This window comes from Pinus tabuliformis, chromosome Q (assembly GCF_031772625.1).
Source record: "Pinus tabuliformis cultivar Carrire ecotype Pingquan chromosome Q, CPIR1, whole genome shotgun sequence".
Taxonomy (NCBI): Eukaryota; Viridiplantae; Streptophyta; class Pinopsida; order Pinales; family Pinaceae; genus Pinus; species Pinus tabuliformis.
The window spans coordinates 148,165,642-148,188,906 of record NC_142296.1 but is presented as its reverse complement, the minus strand read 5'-3'; the positions used below and the strand labels follow the sequence as shown (position 1 = coordinate 148,188,906).

The 23,265-nt window shown below is 39.4% G+C and overlaps 1 protein-coding gene across 1 annotated transcript; it reads left to right on the top strand.

The window, feature by feature from the left end:
• Positions 1-16,844: 16,844 nt before the first annotated feature.
• LOC149218688 (caffeic acid 3-O-methyltransferase 1-like) lies at positions 16,845-22,965 on the top strand. Its single transcript, XM_089382449.1, has 5 exons — positions 16,845-17,574; positions 17,674-17,736; positions 17,818-17,927; position 18,337; positions 22,775-22,965. The coding sequence occupies exons 1-5, from the start codon at positions 16,845-16,847 to the stop codon at positions 22,963-22,965; spliced, it is 1,095 nt and encodes a 364-aa protein (XP_089238575.1).
• The last annotated feature ends 300 nt before the right edge of the window (positions 22,966-23,265 follow it).

Here is a 23,265-nt window from a genome sequence, read left to right as displayed (position 1 = left end):
TCCTAGGTCAAACAAAAATGTAAAAATCAAATTTAAATATAAAATTGATGATGAATCATATGTTAAGGGAATCAAAATTAAAACATATAATGACTTAAATTTAAATATAAAATTGATGATGAATCATATGTTAAGGGAATCAAAATTAAAACATATAATGACTTGAATAAAAGAATAATGAACTTTATAGAAAATAGAATAAAAGAATAATAACCTTTATAGAATATAAAAAAAGAATAATGGCCTTCATAATGACCCGTATAATGGCTTGAATAAAAGAATAATGACCTTTATACAATATAGAACCCTAACGATTTAGTGAAACGAGAAATCGATATATAACCCTAAGCAATTCTATATTCAATTAAAAGAGTTAAAAAAATAATAACTATGAATCTCGGTTTCTGAATCTAGGCTTAGTAAATAAGAAACTTAGATTTTTGTTAGATGTTTTTACTAAGTCTGGGTTCTCGTCTCCAAGTACCGGATTCGGGTTCGGGTGCTTCTGAGAAGAACCCATAAAATTGGGATCTTATGTCTTGACGGGTATGGAGAACCCTGATGATGGGTACTTGGAACCCCAAAATCATGTTCTTTTGGGTTCTTTGGGGTTCATTTTAGCATTTATTTTTTATTTTTTAATTAATTTAATGGGCTTTCCCTAATATTCTGGGTAGCTAGTTCTTCATCTTGGCAGAGGAATTGGAGTAGTTATACCTTTATCCATTTAGTAAAAAGAAATATGTTGGGCTCAAAGAAAGAAGAGAACTTAGTGTACGTTCATAGCACTCTTTGTCTCATATCTCGAAAAGACCGAGGGTCCTTTCAAGAGATGGGACCAATACACAAACGATGCTATGTGTGTGGACGAACCAGATGGCCTATTAAGCTACGTCTAATTGCTATGGATGAACTAGAGCCTCAAGATGAGAGTCATCCCTACCTGGAGAGCATGCTAACTAAAAATTTGAGTGATGTTGATGACATCGCTTGAGGAAACCATTGTTCACCATTAGATATTGTTATTTTAGTATTTTAAAATTTGCCAGTTCTTGTTTGGAGATGCCTTAAGACAAATTTTGAATGTAGTATGACAATGGACATATATCATGATTCTTATTAATATGTAAACTCCAATTTGCACTTGATATCAAACTAGAAATTTTGAAATTTCATTGTGAATGTTGAATGTTCAATGATGTGCATGTTTAAATATTTAAAGTTTAAATCATAAATATTTTAGTTTTCTTATTTAAAGTTGAAAAATATACAAATTCATATATATTATAATTTATAAAATACAATATATATATACCCACGAACCCGCACCCTGTTTCGAAAAATAACATACCCGTATCCGTACCCGTCCACATACCCATACCCGTACCCGTCCCCGTCCCCGTCCCCGCACCCGAGTTTCCTGGCAACATAGTGTAATGCCAATCAGCTTATTTTTTAACACAGATCTATGCAGTTCTGCCACTATGATACAATAGCCATACCACATAATCATCAAGCAATGGTGCACGCTGAGGCAATAATGGAACTTGGGAAACTAGTCAACAAATGGTACACGTCTTACCACCCCAGCATTATCACGAGCAGGTTTCCCAGGCCACTGTCTCGTGGACCACGAGAGTTCTGAGAGGGTACCGATGCTTTTTAACATGATCTGCGTTCATTCAAACTTGAACTTGTTTTTCCAATAGCAGCCTTGAATTTTTTGTCTGCATTCTCCCACAGCGACAGCAAAAAGGTGGCGGCCCAGATGCGAAGAAGTCATCGGTCAACATCCTTTACCATTTGGTACAACATATGGGATGACATGTGGGAAGAAGCCGAGATTGAGTGTTTTGAGTGGCCTTCACGCACAGTGCCAATTTCTACGCCTCCTGATTATCATGATCCCACAGGAGCAAATGTCGATCCAAGGACCAAGTGCACAATATTTTTCTTTAGATCAGATTAGCAAGGCCCACAGTCATTAGAATTAATTCGGGCAGAGAAGATGGAACTAGATCTTCAGACTACACAGATCCAGAAGTTTCGACAGCGACCACTTAACATTAGACAAAAACCAAGGAGGCACTTGAATTGTCCCTTGCGAATGTTTTAATACATATTCGTCAGATTGGCATCCTGGACGACAAATAACCAACCATTAAAATAGTGCACCAGACTGTCTTGCCTGTGATATTGCTGGACTGATTGTTGAAAGGAATAATAAACCTGATCCGCATATAGGGCTATCTTCTTGCAAGGAAGTTTATTTTCATAAAATTGGTGGCCACAGTAAATAAATCTTAAAAAAAAAAAAATTGCTCACTCACACCAACAATATATATCGACACTCTCTTACCCTATTTATTTACATAGAAATAAACCAAGGTTCTCTGACATTTTCCTGGTCCTCCTTTGAGGGAGTCAAACCAGTATAGTGTTCGAAAATTGAGAGATTAAAGAGACGTTGATTGTACACAACAAATCATAATATATTTATTGATTACTATAGATCATAATATATTTATTGATCACCATAAGTATAAATACTTAATTTCTATAATATATTTATTGATCACCATAAGTATTTACTATAGATCATAATATATTTATTGATCACCATAAGTATAAATACTTACGATATAAATTAAGGAACAAATAAATCATGATTATGACTCATATATGAGAAACAACAATTTCTAAATTAACTCTCTGTCGTTTTTAATAAAAACTACATGAAAATATTAATTCCAAACACCACATCTCCTGCGTTATTTCCAAGAGGAACAAACGCATGAGTTACGTGAGAAACCATATAAAGGAAGCAGTGAAAGAATAAATAGATACAGTGCAAACTATAGAGTTAGTAAATCTCACCCCCAATGGAAAGAAGTATCTCCTCTATGTAGGCACGTCAACAGCCTAAACAAACAAGCATGTTAGTGGTAAAAGGGACGGATGGTGACTAGAATAACCACTGAAACTCGACACAGAGCCGAGCAGTGCTTTGACCACATAACACCAAGCGAAATGAACCAAATGATCATTAGTTTGGTGTTTTTAGACTATTAAAAACCTATAAGATATCAACTATTCGATTTCTAGACTAACATCAAACCGTCGATATGGAAAGGGCGCTTGACAAGTGAAAACATGTGTAGTCACATGGTCTGGCAATACGTGGCCTATCCGTGATGCACCATATGTATTGGAGGGCCCATTGGCCTATCCATGATGGACCATATGTATTGGAGGGCCCGTTTTATTACCTTATGAACCAAGTGAATGAAATCTTATTTTCATAGGTTTGAGGCCTTGGTAATGAAATACTACATGTGGTTCAATGAATTATGTTGGAGGGCATGACACTATAATGATTTTGTGATTGTGAAAAGGTCATTATATCGTATGTATATAGGAATAGAGTGGCATTAATAGGTCGAATCATTAAATTAAATAATATACCTTTTATTTTTGTGGATAAATGATTATAAGATATGATTTAGTCATAAGACTTGTTCCATACAAAGAAAGTAAACATGTATATATGGCCAATGGCTATGTAAAGAAAACTTTGTGGATTAGAGTAAATATGAGATTGCATATACGGGAGTACTAAGACCATATTGAGGATCAATAAGAGAGATATTGTTAATCACATTATAAGTACAATATCAAATATTGCTCATGATATTATAAGTACAATAAATTGAGAATTTAAAGAAAGTGCCTTGATAGAAAAAATGTAATTGAGAATTTAAAGAAAGTGATTAGGATGACGATATTGGAAATATTTAGAAAATATTTTCATAGTTAATTATAGCTATATTCTTTTTTTCTTTTGTAAATGAAGTATGTTACAATTTTTGAATAAGTGCAATCTTATAAACACTTAAAATTCAATTTTCAATTAGCATCTCAACTTGAATAGTAGTATCTAGAAAAACATAGTGACTCCAAAGCTTATTATCATTTTGAAAGTAAATAAAGAAATGCTGAATTTTATGAGAAAAGTTAAAAGGATTTTTTTTTTTAAACACTTATTATTTAATTGATTATTTTTTATCTGTGTGAAGCTTGAGCTTGTAATAACTTTATTGATACTTAGTATAAAATTGAGAAAACCCCAAGCCCCAAGGGATAACTCAGCTGGTTGGTTGAGTTCTCGTTGCTAGGTACTTTTATTTCTAGTCCTATTATAAGAATATTTTTTTAGTAATTTCTTTTTTGTGAATAAGATAGATTATATTACTACACAAAAGATGTATTTACAAAAAGTTGGGTTGTGTGAGGAAAACGCTCCAACACTAGAGCCACCAATACAGGACTTCCAAGCTTCAGATGGAGAAATTTTACATTGAAGCTTACAAAAATCAATTTCTAAGATTTTCTGAGAAAAAAAAAAAAAAGACATGCAGATACTATCTCCCGTGATGCAGAAGGGAGGGGTGACAGTGATGAAGGCATGACTGTGCAAAAGTTCCTTATTGTTGATACTTTGCCTGCCGATGAGATCAACCCTTCGACAAATGAGAGCCAGAGAGTAACATAGCAGAAAGGAAGTTCGACCTGGGTGCTAAGGATTTCCCTCCACAGGGTCGTTATCAAGTTGATGGGTAGCTCTTGGGCATTGCCTTCTTGCCCAAGGGAGGCCATTGGATGACTACAAGAAGCGCCTAATACCTCCTTTTTTACGCTAGAAGATGCATCGACTGGCAAGCAAACACACATGGAAAAAGATTTCTTGAACATTGTGTAGTGCGGAGATTCCCTTGTGACAAAGAGACAATAGTGCACTGATTCCACATAGACAACAAGCTTGTCCACAAGAATATCATTTTTTTCTTCCACAACCTTTGCCATTTCTTCCTACTCCTGCATCGCAAGATCTACGATCATTTTAAGCTGTGAGGAGAGGTCAATTTCTCGAGTATACAAATTCTCCCTAGCCCCAGTGGGACTCGAGTCAGGGATCCACTCAAATTCCGCTGCCACCTCTTCCGAAGACACCTTGTGTCTAAGGACCCTCAATTGAGATTCGAGGTTAGAAATCCTTTCCTGCATCTTTGGGTTAACAAAAATGACATAATTCAGGGTCACTTCCCGATCAGGAGATTTGACTCTAGAGGTAGGCGGAGTATTGAGGTTGTTCCAGCGAGAGGGGTCACAACCATGGTCTCTACCACACCAGGGATCCAGGATAAAACCTCGTTTGGGCACCATGAGAGGGGGAGAGGGGATCAATAGGTAGACAATGAAATGGGGGCAGGAGAAACAAGATGCAGTAGTAGTCAGGGTGACAGGGAGGAGAAGGTGGGAGGAGGTATACATAGGGGCTGGAGAGCATTGAGGGGCAGGATGTCCTAAGGTGGGTAATGAATGCGGGCCATGGGAGGTACGAAAGGATGGTGAGGGAGGATGTACCAGAGAGGGTTGATAGGATGGATATACGATACCCTTAACAGGATGCATAGTTTCTATTTGCATCCGTAGCAAGGCTAGCATTGGGATTGCAACACGTTGTATATTTCCTTTAGCAATGCCTCTGACCGAGCAACTATTATCATTATTATTGAGACTAGAGGTCTCAAAGTAGTTGGAGATCGTTATTATGATTTTCCTTTTCATTTATGGTCTCGCATTGCTGACACAACATACCATTCTCCAAGTCAATCCAAGCCAATGATCGAAGATGATAGTTGATCACCGTACCCTCATTTGCTAGCCTGTCAGTGAGGTCATTCCCTTTACGCATGAAAACTTGAAAATGCAGTCCCCTAACCCTCTCTATGTGGCCTTTTATCAATTGAAGGATTATGTTTAGGCGCTAGTTGTTTGACACCTGAGCAACTTTGATGCCTTGTTCTAATTTGTGGCTAGCGTGAGTTGCTAGTGTTGAATCCCCTTCAATGATCAGAGGCCCAAAATTGTGGAGTTTGGTTATGGCCAACCCATGTTCCAGGGCCTATAATTTCGTTGTGTTGTTGGTAGTGTTTCCAAGGTCTCCCACATAGATCCATTTTATTTCCCCTTAAGAGTTCCGCGAAACACCCCTGAATCCTTCTCTGCTCAAGTTTCCTTTCGCTTCCACGTCATAGTTTAATTTGAGAGTGCTTGTCTATGGGGGAGACCAATGGTCTACATTTCCTAGATTCTCTGAAATCCTTGAGGCCTTGGAGTAATGGGTAAGATGAAGATCCAGGAGGGTTAGAATATGTTGTTCCAAACAACTGGGAGGTTCGTTGGAGCTCTCAAGAGAGGAAGAAGCCACAATTTCCCTAATAGTTTGCTTGACTATGGACAGAACAACCTCTTCTGGATTGTGGATTCCCCTGAAAATTCTTGCATTCCTCTCCTTCCACAGAGCCCAGCAAATGATACCTGGTATAAGGTTCCAAGCTCTATTGACCAACGGATTAGGGGATAAGGAGGATCTCCAATTCTCAATGGTATTGAAGATGGAGGAGATATCCCTATCTGAAACTTTGAAAACTAAATAGACCCAATTCCACAACTTGTTTGCAAAGGGGCAATCGTTCAACAAATGGTTAGTTGTTTCTTCACTTTGCTCACAAAGATTGCATCTAGAGGGGCCAGTGAACCCTTTCTTCCTTAAGTTATCCTAGGTTAAAAAAAAAAATTGTGCATGATGAGCGATAAAAATAGGGTGATTTTAGGCCAGTGATTTCTCTCCCATAGAGTCTTCCATTTTCTCTCTAGTTGACACTAGTCTTGGAGCGCAATGTAGTTGTAAGCCTCCTTTAGGTTGAAGTGCCCAACCAGATTCTTCTCCCATCTAACCTTATCCTCATCGGTTTCAAATTGAATTTGTCTTTCCTAGAGTTCGAGCGAGAGCTCCTACCGCTCTGAAGGGTTTGGTGGGGGCTCCAAGTCTTTTTCATCCAACCATTCCCTCTAGTTGTCACTACCATTGCTTGGCTTCCTGTAGTGGTTGACCATGTTCTTGCCCCTGTTTTTCATGTTTATCTGGATCTGTCTGAATTGATCTTCATTTATATCTAGCCTTTTTCACTAAGCGTCTTCCCAAAACAGAGCTTTATCCCTATTGCCAACCTCCCAAAAATTGTGATTTTGTATTACTACTCTATTGTCCCAAGACTGGTTCCAAATGGTAAAACCCTTGATGGTCCCATTAAGCTTGATGAGATGCTCGTGCGAGTGGGTAGGAACATATTTCACTTTCCAAATGATTCCTTAGGGGGATTTTGGGTTTGAAATCCATCTCCACCATGTTTTGGCTCCAAGGGTTTGCCCTAAGAGTTCATGGTCCCCCAACTGAGACCTTATGCTTTTTTGGGTTTACACAACTTGTCCCAAGCCACCTGCGCCCACTTCAATTTTTTCTGAGCCCCTCCACAAGAAATTAATCTGGAGGTTTCTAAGAGTGTTGGAGATAGATTTGGCACCCGCAAGGGAGGAGTACAAATATTGGGAATGACCTGTAGCATAGACTTGACTAAAGCTATATGACCTGCCAAATTGAGAGATCTGAAGGTCCAGTTGGCTAATCATTTTTCCATTTTGGTGATAATATCTTCCCATATTGAATGAGCGAGGGGCACGTTTGTAAGAGAGAATCCAAGATATTTAGAAGGGAGGTTGCATATTTGAAATTCCATAATTCTAGCAATGTTTCTTTGGATAGCTCGAGGGGTGTTAAAGAAAAATAATTTAGACCTTTCATGGTTTATGGAGGTGTTAGAATAATTAGAAAACTTGGAGAGGATGGATTTGAAGGATATGGCTTCTTTGATAGTGGGGAGGCCCATTAACAAGGTATCATTAGCAAATTTCTAATGTATGGAGGGAGGAGCAGAGGCATAAATCTTGAGGGAAGATAGGGCATTGTTGGTAGAGGAAGCCATGATGGATCTATTGAGGCCCTTGGTCATAATGACAAAAATGAAGGGAGAAATGGGATCCCCCTATTGGATACCTCTGGAGGGGAAGAAGTGTTGAGAAGGGGATACATTAATTCAAATCGAGAAGAAAACCCCACATACCATTGACATTATCCATTTATTGTAGTCATTGTGACAGCCAAAAGCTGTTAGGATGTCTTTCACGTAGTCCCAACTGATTTTATCGAATGCTTTGGACATGTCCAACTGTATCATCATTCCAAGATTTCTCCGAAATTTAAGGGAATGAATCAATTCATGGGAAAGAATGATGTTATCCATGATTTTCCTTCCTTCCACGTAACCAGCTTGGTGGAGGGAAATCAATAGAGGCGGGATGGTTTTTATTTTATTAGCCAAGATTTTTGAGATGATCTTGTATATGACGTTGCAGAGGGCCATAGGGAGAAATTTATCTAGGGACTTATCACTCTCATCCTTGGGAATAAAGGTTATAGAGGTGGCATTTAGATATTTTAGAACAATTTTTTGCATTCTAAACTCCTCCACTAAGGCGTGAACCTCATCTTTTATCGAGGGCCAAGAGGCTTTGTAGAAGTCTATGGTGAACCCATCCAAACCCGGTACATTACCATTGGACATAGTCATAACTACTTCCTCCACCTCTTGCATTCATATTGCTGTCAAGAGCATTTTATTGTGATCCTCGGTGAGGATAACTGGAATGTTGTTGGTTAGTTCCTGAATAGCCCTTGTCCTCACTGTTCTAGGCTTAGTTAGTAGATTGTTGAAGAACTAATTTAGTTCGACGACCATGTCCTCATGAGAGTGGATAAGGTTTCCCTCTCTATTTTTTAGGGCCAAAACCCTATTGTGTCTTCTGTGTTGTATCATCGAATGGTGAAAGAAGGCCGAATTTCTTTCCCCACAATTAAGCTAGTTTATGCGCGATTTCAGATGTTAAAGTTTCTCTTCTTGAGAGACCCTTTCCTCCCAACTTTTTTGAATATTAAGCTATTCCTACTTACTTTGTTTCGTGATGCCCTCACTAATGATTTGTTGCTGGAGGATTTCCATTCTAAGTTCCAGGTTCCTTTTGTCAGTGACAATGTTGCCAAAAGTTTCCTTGTTCCAAAATTGATCTCATTTTTTATGAATTTCAGTCTATGTTGGAATTCATATATCTTGTTTCCAGTTTGAGGCATTGGGTTACTCCACCATTATTTCATTTTTTCCATGAAATCCATATGTTCCATCCAGAAGGATTCAAATTTGAACAGTCTATTCTTTGGGCCAGTCTAGGAAATGTGAACCTTGAAGGATATTGGCCAATGGTCAGATCCTAATTGAGGAAGAATTCTGGCCTCCATTTCCTAGGAGGTGAGATAGATCTCTTCTGAAAGAAGGAAATGATTAAGCCTAGAAGAAATTTTCCAATCTCTCCCTTGTTTGTTATTCCAACTAAAGATTCCATTGTTCATAGGGATGTCAATTAGACTAAGGGCCTTGATGGTGGGCTAGAAAGCTTCAGAGTCCTTGTCTAGTTTTATGATGCTTCCCTTCTTTTCGCCAAGGTTTAGTTCCATCTTAAAGTCACCTTCAACAATATTGAAATGCTAGTGGATAGAATCAAGGAGCTTACTTATGCTCTACAACATCTTTATTCTTTCAACTGCTCTGTGTGGAGCATAGATGTTTATGACACAAATGCTATCATTGGTGCCAATGATTTTCAAAACAGTTGTGATCGAGTGTTTTGTGGAAACTAAGGAGGTTAGATCATACTGAGAGCTTTTCCACATAGTCATGATCCCCCTACAGATCCTGTGGTCAAGTTCTCTATATAGTTGTAATGCCTGAAACCATTTTTTTGAAGGAGGGTGAGGTTAGCCATGTCAAGTTTGGTTTATTGAATTAATAGGAGATTCGGTTTATCAGTTATAAGTCTTTTTTTCAAGATTCTCTTCTTTCTAGGACCATTGAGTCCTCTAATATTCCAAGAGATGCAATTCATTAATAAAGAGTGGGAGTTAGGGCTATGGCCTTTACCTTTCTTTCATTAATGAGTCTGGCCTTGAGTTCCTGAAGAAGTTAACTGGTTGTTCTCCTTGCTCTTTCCCTACTTGGGCCTTTTGGCTTATATTTTCCTACTGCCATATTTTCCAGAATGTTGTTAGCAGTGATCTTTCCACGTGGTGTTTGGCTTGAGATTGTTTTAATTCCTCCTCTAAGAGGTAAGCTACTTCAATTTTTTTGATTTGGTCTTCAGAATCACTGCAAGATCATTTTTCTTCCATTCCTCTGCCACTGATATGAGGTCGACTCCTTACAGCGCCTCTTCTTTTGTGTTTTCCTCCACGGTAGAGTCCACCAGAACTTGTTCCATTTCTATGTCTTCTTGTATATTCTCATCTTCAGTGTTGTTGTGTTCCATGTATTGATCCTCTTGCCTATGGTTTGTTGCGTTTTGTTTACCTATTTGGCCTCCTCGTCATTTGAGCAGTATGAGAGAGGTTGTTCTTGCATTTTTTTCAGAGCTTCAAATTTATTCAGGTTGGCTGCCTCATGCTACTCTTTCTTTGTGTGTGTCTTCATGGTATTTTTGTTCCTTGTGCTTACTCTGGTGAAACGTTGTTGATCATTTTTCTTGTTGACATGCTCACTGCTTTGAGGCGTTTTATTTTTTGGACAGTCCCTAAAGAGGTATCCATGTTTGTGGCATTTTTTACATTGGAATGGGATGTGTTCATAATCAATGCTCTAGAGCCAGACGTCATCCTTGAATATTAGTTTTATGGCCTCCAAAAATTCTCCTGAGATGTCGATATAAATGCATATATTGTTATATGAAACATAGTGTCTATTTCATGTGCCCTCAGACATTTTTATATATTCAACTAGCTGGTCTCCAATGCCTTTAAGGACTGATGAAGCCCAATAATCCATTTGCAGGGAGTAGATGTGAACCCATACCGAGACCCTAGTGAAGTACGCTTTCTCTGGAGTGAATTTTTCTTTCCAGAATCTCATATAAAGTCCTGTAGAGTTGAAGAAGTAGGGTCCTCCCTCAAATATCCTGTCTCTGTCTTCTAAGAGATCAAATAAGACTGTAAAAACCCCCTTTGAGCCTATTTGTAGTCTGATTTCTCCCTTTGGTTTCCATTTGGATTGAATCCACCAGTTTAGTGATTTCTATGTGGGCCAGATTCCCATAAATGTACATATTATTGTGTGTTCTTTCATATAGTCTCTATATGCAGCTACCCCCGGGTCTTGAATTTCCAACTCCTGAATTTTTGTGGCTTTTAGGTTGCAAATGCTTCTTAGTTTTGTTCCTTCCTTATGCATTTCTTCCTTTGTGGTTCCTACCTCCAACATTGTTAATGCATTTGCAAAGGCCTATAGTTGGTTGATCCTATACATTTTTCCCTTTTTCCTTCCGTTTTTACCTTGCTTTAGGGCTTGTTTTGGAGGAGTGAAAAGTTGTGCATGAAGCTAGCTTGGTGAAAAATAAGACTCCTAGTTCTTTGGTTGACCAGTGACCATATCACGAAAGGAGGGGACCTCAAGGCCATCATTCGACTGCTCCATGGAATTAGTAGAGGTGAGGGTTAATCCCTGGTAGTCGAGCACTGCAACACTCTGAGGGGAGCTATTGGGAGAGCACAAAGGAGGCTAGACCTAATGTGCCTGCATGTCATATCTCCTGTCAAGCCCGCCCGAAGTTGAATTCAACCATTCTTTTATACTAATTTTATTCCTAAACATTTTTTCAATTTAACTTAACCATACTTACATAAATTTGTAAAAATACATTTCCCACAATATTACTAACTCGTAAGAAGATATAGTGCATGAGGCTATCTGTGTAAATAATATGACACATACGTAACAATGGACCGCCTAATGCTCAAACTATTATAGTGACACACATATTTCCACTTGGAAGATAAGGATTCCCTTGAATAGTTTGTCTTTTCTCTTAGACCTATATGCCAAGAAGCTTTCTTTGTGGACATAGTCTCATGATTATACCCACAACTATGTTGAGGGATTTGGGACCCATAACTAGTGCTGAAAATTATTTGAGTTTATGAAGGGAATGCCATGAAATACAAATTACTAACCAAAAATAAGGAGATACATACAAAATAGACTTCAATTAAATGATGAAAAATGTAGAAAATTGTCTACATGTAGAAGGAAAGCAAACTAGCTTGAACGATGGTAGCTTATCTCTGAGAATAGATGTGATAGTTATATGTCTTCCTCAAATCCATTACAATGAGTCACTAAGACCTTCTTATCATGAATAAGAAAAAAGAAAAACCCCAAACCTCCAAAATCCTTTCCCTCGGAGATGAAGCACCAAAGACTAATTGGCCCCGATGGGGTTAGATGAAATTTCAACTTTCTAGGGTCATAAGTTTGGCATATGATCTTTAGTTGGTGTGCATGATAGATCGTTGGAAATTTTTATATGAGTAGTCAAAGTTATGATTTTCGATATATTGCATGGATATTATTAGTCCATTTCCCCAAAAAAATGTTGTTTGGGGCCTTAAAACGACTTCATAAGTTTAGGACTTGAAAACTACCAAAATAGGAAATTATGCTGCAAAATAGGAAATGGTTCTATGAGCCATGTGGAATAGGTGGAAATGGTGCTATGAGCCATGTGGAATAGGTGGGTGGCCACAAATGTCCACTCGGACCAATCCCCCCTGCTTTTTAGGAAACAATGGTCTCTGTTGCATTGAATGCCTTCATTAGACAGGGAGCTCATGTTGAACTTGGCCCCTAGTGAGTCACTTGCCTTGGTGCAAAAGCTAATGTGCTTTAACAATTTGATATAGTTGGATCCTATGCTGGCAAGTGCTATTAAGTTATGTGCCCACAATCTAATCAACTATGGCACACTCAATGCAATCTGGGTTGAGCTATATCTATGCCAGCTACTTTGTGAATGTGTCCAACAGTGTAGTTAATATGGCCAAAAGTGGTCCACATTGAACACTGGGTGTAGGCCAAGGAAAGGGGGATACTTACATCGAAATAATTATCCCTCATAGCCTTGGTGATGGTGTAAGGTCCATAGTAAAATGGTTGAAGCTTTCGATTGGCCCTTATAAGACATTCCTTCTGAAAATGTAACTAGACCTTATTTCCCACCTAAAACTTATGTGGCACCAATGTTGATGATGGCATTGTTTTTACCTAGTGTTGGACTTTTCCAAGATATGATGGAATTACTAGTGGATGTGTTGAATTTTTTCAATAAACATGGTAACTTTGTTGGCTCCACATTGAAGATTTGTAGATTCTTCCTATGTACTTTCAAAGGGAAATGCGACATCGATGGGACCCAATCGTTGAAATCCCATGCACACTTAAAAGGGGTTGTGGTCAATTGAGCCATGGAGAGCTCTATTGTAGTTGCGCTAAACATAAAGGAGGATATGACCCATGTGCATGTATTCTTGGAGTTATACATGTGAAAAATGTGCAATACCATCCTTTTAACGACCTCTATTTGTCCATCTGTCTCGGGGTGGAAGGAAGTTGATTTGGTGATTTGGGTGTCCAATAATGGCTCAAGGCTCGACTAGAATGTGATTAGGAAGATTTTTTTCTAATATGATATGATGGTATGTGGGATTCCAAAAGGTACTCATATCCATTCGAAGAAAATCTTGGAAGTGGCTTCTCATGTGACACTCTTCTTATATGTATTCATAATGGCTATTTTAGAAAATCCACCAATGACCACAAACACATAGTCATTACCATGCTTGGTAGTAGTAGAATGGCTAGGCATATAATCCATCAAGATGTATTCCCAAGGTCAGCTAGGATTAGGTAGAGGGGTGTACATGCCTTGCTTCTTAATGGTTAGTTTGGGAATAACATAGGTAGTGCATGACTTGATATGCTTGTCAATAAAAATACTTCTATAGTATCGTCATTATTTTCTCCACACCAAAGTGTCATGTTATTCGACTATAATATGTGTCCAAAATCAAATTGGCACACTCGCTTGAAGGAACACAAAGGCATCCTAGGTAGCATAACAATGCATCCTTGAGGTGAAAGTCTAGAAGCTTCTTTCCTTCCATCAACATCTGATATGTGGTAACAAATTACAGGTCACTATCTTATAACTATGGCTAGCTAGAGATCTAGTGCCCACAAGAGTTGAGAACTATAGTTACTGCCACAACAGGGGGTTGAAAAAGGCAATCTACAACATGATTGTTGCTACACTTCTTTTCTCTCATGCTCACATGAAATTAAAGAGGCTTGGGATTGGTGAGGATGTACATCTCCTTCCCTAGAATACAATGTTTCAATTGGTTCTTCTATGAAGGTTTTGTATATCTAAAGTCTCAATTCTTTTGTTTAAATTTTTACTTAATTTTGACAATGTATCAATAACGTTGCACCAAGTGAGGAGATGTCTAGGGACTCCATTTCCATCTAGATGTACTTGTGCATACAACCATGGTACTTGAGCACCAGATGTCACTCAGAGCCTTTGATAGGTAACTTGGTGTACAAGGTATGAAAGACATTTTTGAAATCTAGTACTACATGGCCCCTTTCCTACCGTAGTGTAGTGAATCTCATGTATTGGCCTTCATTGCTTCCAACAAGGTAATATTGTTCCTTAAGAACATATCTAAAGGAATCCCAAGTGTGTGTGACTGCAAATACTGAGGTTTACTCTATGGTCTTTTGTTCATGGTGTGTTTTCCACCAATCTGTGACATGGGGAATGGCCTTTAAGGAGTGCCAAGGTAGAATTTTCTTTGTTAGCAACTTATGGACTCGAAAATACCCATTTAGTATATTTAACCATTTTTCTAGAGCATCTATATCAATTTCAAATTCAAATGTAGGAATATTAAAATTAACTTGTACCTTAAAGGGGGTGGTTCCTCCTAGATGGCGACTTGATGAAGATGCATCATCTACTAGCACTTGACGAAAGATATGGGAAAAATTAAACAACATCTTGTTCCTTTGTTGGTTAAGGGCTTCTTCAAGCAATAGTTTAATATGATCTCTTACTCCCTAATATTTCTCTTCTTCCACGATTGGAGGTAATTGGGGTTGTAGAGGATGGCCTTGCAAGGGCTCAAGTACTTCAAGTCCCCACACATTATATCTCAATCTCATTGGGGTCATGCACAAAAAAATGGAGGAAGATCAGATTGCTATGATACCAATGATGACAATTTATGAAGGGAATGAAATGAAATATATAGTACTAGCGAAAAACACATAGATAAAATAAAACTTGACTTGAACTAAATAGTGGAAAATGTTGAAAATTGTATACAGGTAGGATGAAAGAAAACTAGTTTGAATGATGACATCTTATCTCTGAGAAGAGATGTGATAGCTACACGCCTTCCTCAACTCTATTACAATGAGGCTTCAAGGTATTTTTATCATGAAGAAGCAATACGGAAACTCTAAACATCCAAAGACCTTACCTTTGGAGGTGAAATGCCAAAGGCTTATGGGCCAAGATGGGGTAAGCTAGAATGCCAACTTCCCGACATGGTAACTTTGTCATATGAACTACTTTTGGTGCACATGATAGCCCATTGGAAAGGTTTATATGAGGAGTACAAATTTTCAACTACTGAAAGAGTCAATGACTATCCTTGGTGTGTTTCCCCAAAGGAAAGTCGTCAAGGGCCTTAATACAGTTTTGGAAGATCATAACCAAAAACCTCGGAAATTTGAAAGTTGCCAAAATAGAAAATTATGCTACATAATAGGAAATTATGTTGTGAGCTAGGTGGAATAGGTCGGTGGCCATCGATATCCATGTTGATAAAAAAAGCCTCATCATGTCATTGATATTAGAACTGGGATGCCAATGATGCCTTATATAACGATTTTCTCCTTCAACTTTGTCCATGATTATAAAACCTATTCATAATACTAAAAACATAATAAATTATGTTGGATTAATAAAGGTATTCTTAATCAAATAATAAATTTTAAATTCAAATAACTTTTATATTCTACTTTTTAACTGTAATAAATTAATATTTATAAAAAATAATTTAATAACAAAAATTTATTATATAACATATCATTAAGAGATGCCATCACATACATCATATTACATTAAGAAATAATAAAAACACAAGTGGAATCTTATAAACCACATACATAATTGACTAATCTTACAAACACACATATTTCAAATAGACTTATCCTAGAAAAAAAGAAGAAGAGATGAAACATAAATAATATAGACATTAAGTACAAAAACGATAATAGTTATATATATATATATATATATATATATATATATATATAAATATAAAATCCACATCATCCTCACAATATTTAGTTTCTTCATTGTGAAGAGTATTATTAAAAACCATGAAATTAATTTTTTAAATAATAAAAAATAAATATTTAAATTTAATTATTTATAAATTTATAATATGAAACTCACTGAATATTTGTTTATTTAAATAATAACATTTTAATTTAATTATTTATAACTTCATAATATCAAAATCACTCAACTTTTATTTATTTAAATAATATAGAAAATAAACATTTATGTAGGAAACCATTAATTATAATTTTTTGTGCTTATTTTTTTTTTTTCTTACCGTGCATGGTGAGTTGTAACATTGACATTGCGTGTGATGCTGAGTTATAATATTTACATTAAGAATGATAAATATCCCCGCCACTTTGACTTAAACATCACCACTTACTTTAACACAAAAGAAAATGTAGGTGGTGTTAATATTATAACTTTAAAATAGTATGGCCGGTTAAGTAGAGTCTCGTCCATTTAATATAGGTAGCTTGGTCGATTCGATCGAGTTTTGTCCCTTTGCAATTACTCTGAAAAATGAAGAGCATAAAAGAGACCTTGCCTTAGACTGTGATCATCCCCGACCCAACAAGAAGCGTGTCCAAATGGCGTCAATAGCTGCTGAAAACTCAGAATCCATTATGAAGATTTTGAATGAGGATGAATGGCTTCTGGGCACGGAGCTCGCATATTTCTCATGCCTTCCCATGGCGATGACGACAGCCGTCGAACTCGATGTTCTCCAAATCATAGCAAATGCCGGCAATGGCGTCCAACTCTCGTCCAGACAAATCGTTGCCTACATTGCCACGACGAACCCCGACACCGCCATTACTCTTGATCGGATCCTCAGAGTGCTCGCCAGCCATTCGGTTCTGAGCTGCTCTGTCACCACGAACGAGAACGGGAAGGCCGAGAGGTTCTATGGTCTCACTCCCCTCTGTAAATATCTTGTCAAGAACCGGGATGGAGTTTCTCTGGCTCCATTTTTCTGGATGAGTAAACCGTTGATAGAGTCCTTGCATTACCTCAAGGACGCTGTTTATGAAGAACGCTCGCAGCCATTCACCAAAGGCCATGGAATGAATCTGTTTGAGTACCACGCCATCGACCCAAGATTCAACACGCTTTTCAACAGGGCTATGTCTGCGCATTCTACCATGTTGATGAACAAGCTTTTGGATACTTACGAGGGTTTTAAGGAGGTTCAGGAATTGGTGGATGTCGGAGGAGGAGTTGGGTCGACTCTCAATCTCATAGTCTCTAGGTATCCCCACATCTCAGCAATCAACTTTGACATGTCCCATGTGGTGGCCGATGCTCCTCATTATCCAGGTAAAACTGAATCCCCATTTTTCAACCATTGAAAAACATTAGAATCTAATATTTGTGTAGGTGACCGAATCTAAATCTGGTTAATGTGTCTTTTTTCAGCTGTGAAACATGTGCGTGGAGACATGTTTGATAGCGTACCAAGTGGCCAAGCTATTTTAATGAAGGTATGGCTATGGCTTTCGATTGTTGAGTAGTTTTAATTATATTGGTTGAATGCTTATATATCTATTAATTATTTTTTTCAATGGATTCTGCATGATTGGAATGACGATGATTGCGTAGAGCTATTGAAGAATTGCCACATGGCATTGCCAGAGAAGGGGAAGGTGATTGTGGTAGATACCATTCTCCCTGTCACACCCCCAAGCCTACGGTGGTTTTTCAACCGTGTCGGCGAGGTGCGGCACCGTCGTGCACTTTCTTTTCACCAATACTCGTACACATGGACTACGCCTAATTCACTTGTCCTTACTTAGTTTGTGTTTCGCAACCAAGTAAAATGCATTTATCCTTTATACTTAATGAAGCCCATACTCATTCATTATCCAAAGGCAATTAAACCGAGAACAATAACAATTGCACACAAGTATAAAAGGAGGGGCAACTCCCGAACAAGTCTGCCCAACAATAATATATTATAACAGTTCTTCAATAATACATCATACAAGTGTGCTTGACAAACTTCAAGCCAACACTTAAAATAATTTACAATCAAGGCAAGACAGCCTTTACAACATATGTGCCAACCTCATATGGTAGGAGGGTGCTCACCCGAGACACCAAGAACTCCTTCTTTCAGTTCTGCACATAAATCCACCTTAAAACCGCACTCTATCAACCTACGACTGCTCCCGGTAAATATGCGCACTTCCTCTTTGAGCGCATGAGTTATGCGCACAAATCTACGCCCTTTTACCGCTGCTCGATGTGTAGAAGAGATAGCGAGTTCGATGGATGAACTTCGATGCTCCAAATGAGCTCTGTGTTCATGTATATATACGCTAGCCTGCTCATATGTGATGGGGTGTCCAGCCTTAAGGCCGACCCCATAAACTGTGTTATAGCGCCCACACTTTAACCAAAGTGTAAGTCGGCTTGCCCATATGTAAGTCTCTCCAAATCGTGGTATAAAGCCTTTTGCTCCACTTCATTATTTCGCACTAAGTGTTATATCGTCGCACTTAGCTCCAAACGTCGCATATTATCGTCGCATGAGGTTCGGATGACCGTCGCATAACCGCACCCGCCCATCGCATCGTCCGCCCGCTCGTCGTGCACGGAGCACCCGCTCGTCGTGCAAGGGCGCCCGCCTGTCGCGTGCCTGCCCGAATCGCGAAGGCCTTACATCCTCCTCCACCTGAAATCGTTGTCGTCCTCGACAACATACCATCCTGGTAGCTCTCCACCAAGATCATCATCAACCATGATGTCAACTCCTCCACATAAGGCAAACATCCCTGCAACATATGTAGAATCTCATCTCCATCATGCTCCACCTTAGCAACCAACTGTCACCAAGATACTCCATACTAATGTATGTTATATATCAGATGTCCATGACCACCTTGTCACAATCTCCCCATGCTGCTCTCCACCATGGAAGGTTGATCCCTCCAACTCAAGCTACATGTCTACCGCAACAATGTGTCAAGCTCCATCATATCACCATCACCATGTGCAAAACTGCCCATGCTATGCCAACAAGAAGTCATCTCAATCCATGATGATCAATCATCATGTGTCGTCCCCACGTGAATTGCTGCCATGATACTTCCAACACAATGCCAACATACCTCTGTACACTACTAGTCCCCATGTTTGAACTAGTCGGGTGATCAGTCCAACTGTCATGCTCAAACTATGAGAATGCACATCCTCATGTCACCATCAGTCAGTTCTCAAAACATACTGCCACATCCTGAACTCGATCAAGAATCCATCCATGTAAGTAATCCCATGCTCAGGTCCATGAAGTAGTCTTCATCTCATGTGTAACATGTCATCCATGATGTTTGGTGTTAATGTGCTACACGAAGTCAGCCACATCCTCTTCAACATCATCCATATGTGTGTCTCCTCCATATGAAGAGACCAACTCTCCATGTCACATCAGCAACTCCATCTGCACAACATCTTTGCCTTGGCACTCCTCATTGGATGCCTATAAGTGACACCTCTACAAGTGCTCCACATAATGTCCCTGCATAAGACTGCCATGCTCCATGTCTCCAACCTGATGTCCATGACTCTAGTTGTCCATGATGCCCAACCCATGTAGACTCCATCTCAACCTCTGGTCATCTGTATCCAAGTTCTCACTTGTCATAAAGAAGCCTCCTCCAAGGCCCCTTGTAAAGTTGATGTGGTTCCTCCCTACCAAGGCCTCCACACCAACCTTCCTCCAAGGTTATCTATAGAGAAAGGAGGGCCAGGAAGTTTCCTCCCTGACTCTCATCCACCCATGTGTCAGATTGATGTTGTGTCCTCAAGTATCTATGCACAGCTTCAATCTCTTCACATGTACATCCAAGCTCACCTAGCTTGTTCTTTGTCAATTGAAAGTCATATATGCCCATAGCATACCTGCAAAAGTCCACTATCCCAGCAGGATCTCTACCCTCATAACCCTCATCAACCACTGCTTCTGAAGTAGCACTCGGGCTCCCTTCATTTGTAGCTCCATTGTGAAGATCATCAGTATAAGATGCTCCTACTAAGTGCCTCCATGTTCGTGAGGTTTCCCTCTCACTTCCTTCATTCTTCTTTCCGGCTCTTGCAACGAAGTCAACAAGCTTCCTTTCCTTCGTTGTTTGAACCACACTCCCAAGTCCTCTTTGCTCCACATCCTCATGTTTTACATTCGGATCTTTGGGATACAAAGTCATAGAAGCCATCCTTGGTCTATACCCCAAGCAACTTCTTCTATTCATCGGTACCATCATGTTCTTCCCTTCAGCTGTGATCAAGAGAATGTCCCGGGTCACCATTGGTATGGCTTGTGCAAGCTCCATAAAGTCCAGCCCCAACACCATAGAATGATCATCCATGTCCACAACTCTCAAGTCCAACTTCCGGAACCATGATCCTACTTTCACCTGAGTGTCCTTCAACACACCATCAACACCTCTAATGGAAGAGTTAACTGCTTTGAAAGCACTACATTCCCTCTCCATCTTTGCTTTCTTCCCAAAAGACTTTGCTGCCTTCCTGCTCACGAAGCTATGAGTAGCCCCCGTATCTACCAAAGCTGCAAATCTCTTGCCCTTCACGGTCACCTGCACAAAACTTAACTTCAAGGAACCATCTTCCTCTATCGGTTTTGTCTTGCACCTTATCTCAGCAACCTTCTTCAAGAATTCGGCCTCAGAAGTGTGAATAGGCTTATGCTCCTTCTTGACATTCCTCTTAAGATACCTTACTTCCTTGCTTGGCCCTTCTAGGGAACTTGGCCCTGGTCTAGCTTGACTTACTTCAAGCTTTCCTTCCACCGTATTCTGCTCAAGTGCACCAACCAAGTGTCCATCGACCAAGTTCATGGAACTAAAATTCCGAACGTCCTCTGGATGCTCTCAGTAGTGAGTCACCAACTTGTCAATGTAATCGAGCTCCTCCTGCTCAATCACAACAACCTTCTTACCAAGAAGTTTCTTCTTTATTTCTTCCTCAATTTGCTTGATTTCGGCTTCCACTTTGGCACTTTCCTTCCTCAACCGGGCTGTTTCATCAAAGAGCTCTTGAAGACCAAGTCCACTTCGTTGGATCTCCTCATCAAGTTCATTGAGTTCAACATCTGTCGTACTTCCGCATTGGCTCCTAAGTTCTTCAAGTTCTCTCCTTAGTTCCGAACAGCTCTCTCGAATCTTCATGTTCTCAGCTTGCATCGCAACCCAGTTAGAACTCCATCGACTCATGTGTTCCAATACTTCGTACCGGAGAGCCTTAACCGCATTATGGCTGGATTCACCATCATCCACCATCACTGCCTTTTCAGCCTTCTCCATATTTACCAAGTCACCTGCAATTAGAACCAATCCTTGTTCCACTTGTGTGAAACGATTTCCTTCACCTGCAAGTACCTGTCACGGGCAACCCTGCTCAAACCGAGTCCTGAAACCACCTTCAAGGTGTGTATCAGCTTCAATGCTTCAACACCTGAACCTTGTTCAAGTCTCAACCAGGATATCTGCTCTGATACCACCTGTCACGCCCCCAAGCCTACGGTGGTCTTTCAACCGTGCCGGCGAGGTGCGGCACCACCGTGCACTTTCTTTTCACCAATACTCGTACACATGGACTACGTTTAATTCACTTGTCCTTACTTAGTTTTTGTTTCGCAACCAAGTAAAATGCATTTATCCTTTATACTTAATGAAGCCCATACTCATTCATTATCCAAATGCAATTAAACCGAGAACAATAACAATTGCACACAAGTATAAAGGGAGGGGCAACTCCCGAACAAGTCTGCCCAACAATAATATATTATAATAGTTCTTCAATAATACATCATACAAGTGTGCTTGACAAACTTCAAGCCAACACTTAGAATAATTTACAATCAAGGCAAGACAGCCTTTACAACATATGTGCCAACCTCATATGGTAGGAGGGTGCTCACCCGAGACACCAAGAACTCCTCCTTTCGGTTCTGCACATAAATCCACCTTAAAACCGCACTCTATCAACCTACGACTGCTCCCGGTAAATATGCACACTTCCTCTTTGAGCGCATGAGTTATGCGCACAAATCTGCGCCCTTTTACCCCTGCTCGATGTGTAGAAGAGATAGCAAGTTCGATGGATGAACTTCGATGCTCCAAATGAGCTCTGCGTTCATGTATATATACGCTAGCCTGCTCATATGTGAAGGGGTGTCCAGCCTTAAAGCCAACCCCATAAACTGTGTTATAGCGCCCACACTTTAACCAAAGTGTAAGTTGGCTTGCCCATATGCAAGTCTCTCCAAATCGTGGTATAAAGCCTTTCGCTCCACTTCATTATTTCGCACTAAGTGTTATATCATCGCACTTAGCTCCAAACATCGCATATTATCGTCGCATGAGGTTCGGATGACCGTCGCATAACCGCGCCCGCCCGTCGCATCATTGACCCGCTCGTCGTGCACGGAGCGCCCGCTCGTCGTGCAAGGGCACCCGCTTGTCGCGTGCCTGCCCGAATCGCGAAGGCCTTACACTCCCAGTGGCTGCGGAGACATCTCCGTATGCTCGACAGGCATTTTATTCAGATTTAGTGATGTTGGCATACTGTCCGGGGGGCAACGAGCGGACTGAGCAAGAATTTCAAGAGTTGGCTCATGCATCAGGATTCGTAGGAGGTGTTAAGCCCATTTGTTGTGTCAATGGATCGTGGGTGATGGAGTTCCACAAGTAACTTTGATGTGATTCCATATCACTTTGTTTATCTCCATCAAGTTTGGTCGAATGTGCAGTTTGAAGACAAAATAAAATCTCAGTGAAACTTTTACCTATTTTATTGTGCACGGATAAAAGTGATTTTATTATCCGTTGCCAAAGAATAAAAATAATGATAATATACGTTGTTCTGCTGATTTTTAAAATACCTTTCTCATTATCTTGAAAGTTGATAGTTGATAGCTAACTATTGTATTTTATTATTTTTTTATTATATTTAAATTTTAAAGTGTTAGAATAATGTAGAAATGATATGTTT